The sequence below is a fragment of the Budorcas taxicolor genome, chromosome 22 (assembly GCF_023091745.1).
Source record: "Budorcas taxicolor isolate Tak-1 chromosome 22, Takin1.1, whole genome shotgun sequence".
In the NCBI taxonomy this organism is placed as follows: Eukaryota; Metazoa; Chordata; class Mammalia; order Artiodactyla; family Bovidae; genus Budorcas; species Budorcas taxicolor.
The window spans coordinates 33,745,340-33,750,635 of NC_068931.1; the positions used below are offsets into that span (position 1 = coordinate 33,745,340).

The 5,296-nt window shown below is 50.9% G+C and overlaps 1 protein-coding gene across 1 annotated transcript in view; it reads left to right on the plus strand.

Annotated features, from left to right (window-relative positions):
• LOC128067367 (NPC intracellular cholesterol transporter 1-like) overlaps window positions 1-4,941 on the plus strand; it is a 45,037-nt gene extending 40,096 nt beyond the window's left edge. Inside the window, 5 exon segments of the mRNA XM_052660376.1 lie at window positions 763-963; window positions 2,217-2,448; window positions 3,174-3,287; window positions 4,074-4,236; window positions 4,775-4,941. Of these exon segments, the coding sequence (XP_052516336.1) occupies window positions 763-963; window positions 2,217-2,448; window positions 3,174-3,287; window positions 4,074-4,236; window positions 4,775-4,941 (877 nt within the window).
• The last annotated feature ends 355 nt before the right edge of the window (window positions 4,942-5,296 follow it).

A 5,296-nucleotide genomic window follows, 5' to 3' on the forward strand; every position in this document is an offset into this window, starting at 1 on the left:
GGATTCAGATAGAAGGTGAGGGTTATATTTACATTATAATGGTAAATGCTGGACATCCCTGGTTTTTGTTAAGATTACATAATATGACCCAAGTTCCATCAGTCATGTGTCATGTCTGCGTTTTGGGACCTAGGCTAGGTACTGTGGGAGAACTATCCCCCAAAACAAAGTCGGAATGAACCTTGCATCTTGATCTCCCTGCAGACTGAACGCTCAGCCTGCATAGACAAGTCAGAGTGAATGCAGCTCTTTGGAAGGCAGCAGCCACCACTCACAGGGAGCTGCCTTTGACCCCGAATCGTGCCTGGCACCTCACTGACACTACTTCATTTATTTACAGCCCTGTGAGGAGATGGTGGTGCACCCATTTGCAGATGACACTGCAGCCGAAATTTAGTCATTTTACCCCGGGGTTCCAGGACTGAGGGTGATCTCAGGGCCACCTGACTCCAGGGCACCCATCCCTTCCTGCCTCCTGTTACACAGCATGGTTGGGCACACACTCTGTAAAAAAACAAATTGGATGGCAGAGTAGAGCCAGCTACAGAAACGAGCAGCTGCGTGCAAAGAAACCAAAGCAGCAAAGTGTGGGAAAGCATAAGCTAGACCTTCCTCTTTCCTTTTCAAGGGCTTCCCTGTCCCTGAAATTGACAGCTGATCTGACCCCTGAGCCCAGGGTCAGGTGACCCCACTAAGCTTGGATGCCCAGATCCTGCAGATGTGGCACGAGGTGTGGCCTCTGACACCGCTGTCTTGTCGCAGGGGACATGCTGCCTACAGCGCGGCCGTCAACATCCTGGACAACGGCACGAGCGTGGGAGCCACATATTTCATGACCTACCACACGGTGCTGCAGACCTCGGCTGACTTCATCGATGCCATGGAGAAGGCCCGCCTCATCGCCAACAACATCACCAGGACCATGAACCAGCAAGGGGGTGATCACCGGGTGTTCCCATACAGGTAAAGTGTACACGAGGGTGTCCTGGGGAGCGGCCCCACGCGCCGGGGCTTCCTTGCTGAGGTTGGCGGGGGTGGGGGAGTATGGTGCTGACACTTGGCTTTCCTTCTGACCCTGGCTCCATCCTGAGCTTGGGGGAAACCTATCGCTGGATATGGCGTCTGGGCAAGGAGAGCCAGGTTGTGGAGCTCACCCTGCAGAACAGCAGCGGGCGCTGGGGGTGGGGGCGCCTGGGAAGTGGCCCTACAGAGAGGGCCCAGCAAGGCAGGGCTCCCGATGCAGATTACTGGAGATGGCGCCTTTGTGGAGGTTTCTTGCTTTCGTTTGTTTTTTTTTCATTATAAAGAAAATATTGGGACTTCTTTGGCACTCCAGTGGTTAACTTCACAATTCCATTGCAGGGGGCATGTGTTTGATTCCAGGTCAGGGAACTAAGATTCCACATGCCAGAGGGGTGTGGCCAAAAAAAATTAAGAAAATATTTTACGAAATACTGAATTTTGACAATTAAAGTAGGAGAAACAAGTGATTTCCCCACCAACCCCCGGGGTCTCAGTTCAGGAAACCTTGACCTTTTCCTGACAGAGGGCCAGCTTTTTGTCTTGTGGAAGGAGCTCTCAGAGTGGGTGTCCTGACCTCTAGGAGGAGCTGGTTAACTTTGCCAAAATGGCATTATCTCCTCAGGTCCTGTACAGACCCTGTTTGACTGGGGGTAATCCTCCAGATAGACCAAGGCTTGTTTTCCCAAAGTACCATGAAACATTCTTTATAGATGATGCCTGCAAAGCAGAGCAGGGGCTTCCCTGACGGCTCTGCAGGCACAGAAGCCGCCTGCAGCACAGAAGATGCAGGAGACACAGGTTCGATCCCTGGGTCAGGAAGGTTCCGTGGAAGAGGGCATGGCAGCCCACTCCAGTATTCTTGCCAAGAAGATCCCATGGACAGAGGAGCCTGGTGGCCTCCAATCCAGGGGGTCACAAAGACACGTGACTGAACACTCACAGCACAAAGCAGAATGGATTGGGCACGTGAGCAAAAACTTGGTATAAGATACACGTCTGCGAGGCCCTGCTTTGGGCGTCCGTGGTCAGAGGTCCAGCTGAACTGCCAAAGGCGAGTCTTACAAAACCAGGGAGGTTTCCTGTGAGGCCTGCCTCTCAGGGTAGCTTCATTTCGCAGTGGCGGCAGGATGAGGGAGAAGGCTTCCCGGAGAGAGAACGAGCAGAGCAGTAACAGACCCCTCTCCCCCTCCCAGCGTGTTCTACGTCTTCTACGAGCAGTACCTGACCATGATTGACGACACCGTCTTCAACCTCGGCGTGTCCCTGGGCGCCATCTTCCTGGTGGCCGTGGGCCTCCTGGGCTGTGAGCTGTGGGCCGCGGGCGTCATGTGCGCCACCATCGCCATGATCCTCGTCAACATGTTCGGCGTCATGTGGCTGTGGGGCATCAGCCTGAATGCGGTTTCTCTGGTCAACCTGGTCATGGTGAGTCCTGGGGGAGCGCTCAGCCCTCACTCCCGTGCCACCAATGTGCCTTGTTTCTTGGGGTGAAAGGTCAAGGTCAGCTCTTGCTTTTGGTGCACATGGGCAGTTGGACATCGTCATGTAACGATGACAGTGTGACCTCACGGTCTGGCTGAAGTATTCTGCCTGTATTATTCTGGAGGGTGAGTTGTTGAAGTATGTAGCCTGATGACAGCAAGATATTCCATTTCCACTTGGAAAAATTGCCCCTTCTGGATGGAATTTTCTGACCAGGACTTTTTGCGTCTCATGTAGTTGCCAGTTGCTTTTTAAGTGTTAAATATATGCGTATTTGAGTATGAACAGAAGTATGAACAGAAGCTAGACCCAGTGCATGTGCCCTTCAGATAGAAGAACATGCTTCAGGGGGAGTGGCAGTGAGGAGCCCCTGCTAAAGAGAGGACAGCGTGCTGCCTGGGTGGGGGCTGCGAGGATCTTGAGAGGTTTCAGCCGCTTCACCCAGAGAAGGCTGATCTGCTGGAGGAATCTGGAGATTCCAACGAGCTTCCCGGGACAGCTGATGTGGGTACCACGGGGGCTTTGTCTTACAAGTAGAAGGGGCTCTGCTCGGTGCTCCTTGACGCCCCCCAGGGTACCCTGGTAACCACAGATCCCGGGAAGGGGGTAGCTGCCTTTACCACCTTTAACCGGAGCAGAGCAGCCCTCATGGGAACACTTTATTTCAGAGCTGCGGCATCTCCGTGGAGTTCTGTAGCCACATCACGAGGGCGTTCACGGTGAGCACGAAAGGCAGCCGCGTGGAGCGGGCAGAGGAGGCGCTCTCCCACATGGGCAGCTCTGTAAGTACCGCCAAGTGGGCCACCCGGGCAGCGACTTCACTGTGAAGGGCCCAGTCGGGCAACTGAGAGCTTCTCAGGAGAAGGAACTTCACCATTCAAAATTCTGAAAACAGAATTTGTTATCTCTGACTTAGCGGCAGTACCTCAGGATTATGAGTTTTCAGGCAGTTCAGGAAACTTGAATAGAGCTGTATCTCGCATAGAGCTGTAGCCTGGAATTCTTTAGGACTGTTCCCTTTGGTGACTCCTTTGCACAGTCTGGCAAAGGTTTGATATGAGAGCCATTGAAAGCCCAGGCCCAGCCATGTGTGTTGAAAAGCAGGCAAGCTGCCGCACTTCGAGCCCAGTGTGGTTTGTGGGTCAGGTTGGCAGAATCTTCTCAGGCTGATCCAGGATACAGGGCTGGACTGTGAACCAGTTCCTTTCCCACCATAGAAAATACTGTTACAGATGAACAATGAGAAGTGTGCAATGGCATTGCCTAAAAACATAATGTACATACCTTAATTTAAAACTAATGCTCTTGGAAAAATGGTGCTGATAGCCTTGCTATGGGGTATATGCAAAATGCACAGCTTTTATCCTTATTACACCTTTTTTTCAGATTCATAAGCAGCAAATAAACAATTTAGGCAGAGCCAAATGCTGCTTATCAGTAACTCCAAAAGCTGGGGTTCAGTCCCCCATTACTTTGGACCTTGGTGTTTAAGAAATCCCTTTAAGAGGAAGTGTTCAATTATGGTCGGTTGATACAAGTGGTTTCTGAGCCCATCTCTCTTCTCTTAGGTATTCAGTGGAATCACACTAACGAAATTTGGAGGCATTATCGTGTTGGCCTTTGCCAAATCTCAGATTTTCCAGATATTTTACTTCAGGATGTATTTAGCTATGGTCTTACTGGGAGCCACTCATGGACTAATATTCCTCCCTGTCTTACTCAGTTACATAGGTAAGAGCTTTTTGTCTTTAACCTGGTGGGATGGGTACCTTGAAGCTTTCTTTTGAAGTATTTGAACGTACTTATACCAGTGGTCATTTGATAAATATTTATTCTAAGAGAAAAACTCTGATCCTGAGGCTTCATGGCTAAACCACTGCATTAGAAAACCGGGGCCTGACGTGGTCAGCACTGGGAGTGAGCTTGCATGTCAGAGGCCCAGGGCTCCTCCCCACTGAGAAGAAGGACCTGAGCTTGGCCACAGCCCGCGGTGCCCTGGAGCAGCCTTCATTTCCATTCACTTTAAAGCACACGCTGCCCTGCGGTTTGTCTCTAATCTGGAGTTCTCCTTAGGAGCGTGTTTTACCTCTGTGGCAACTTCAGCTTCTATAAATGACCCGTGGTTGACAGAACAGTACTAATTTGCTTGATTTATAGCTTTGTAATTTAGAAAATGAGGGTTTCCCCCCCTTAAATCTCTGGGGGACAGGAAGTTCTGAAACCATCTCCTTTTCTCGAGATGATTCATAAGTTATTTTATCCCTCACAGGCCCGTCAATAAATAAAGCCAAAAGTTTGACCACGCAGCAGTGATACAGAGGTACCGAGCGAGAACAGCTCCTCAGCTTCCAGCTGCCCCCTCACGGACTTGAGACTGTGTCTGCGGGTTGGTTGGTTTACCCCTGGACAGCAACCGCGTCGTCAAGGCTCGGTTGAACCCAGGACGTGAGCAAGCATCAGGCTACTTAACAGCAGCCGCTCTGGCTGGAGTGCTTTTAAACTCAGGAATGCAGACTCTGACTGGAGGCAGTATTACTGAACCTGAAGGCAGCCCCAGGGCGCTGGAGCACCTTTCGGTTCCCCAGGAATGAGGCCTGTTTCTCGGGCAGCCAGAAGGGGGCGCTAGGGAGCCTGCGATCTGCTCACTGACACTTCCTAAAGGCCAATCAATGCAATGTTTCTCCTTTTTCAGGAGTAAGCCATCACACAAGTTCTACACCTTATTTTTAGTAACATTTGAGGATGTGGTAGATACATACTTTATTACAACATTTTATAGGTTAAAGAGGTT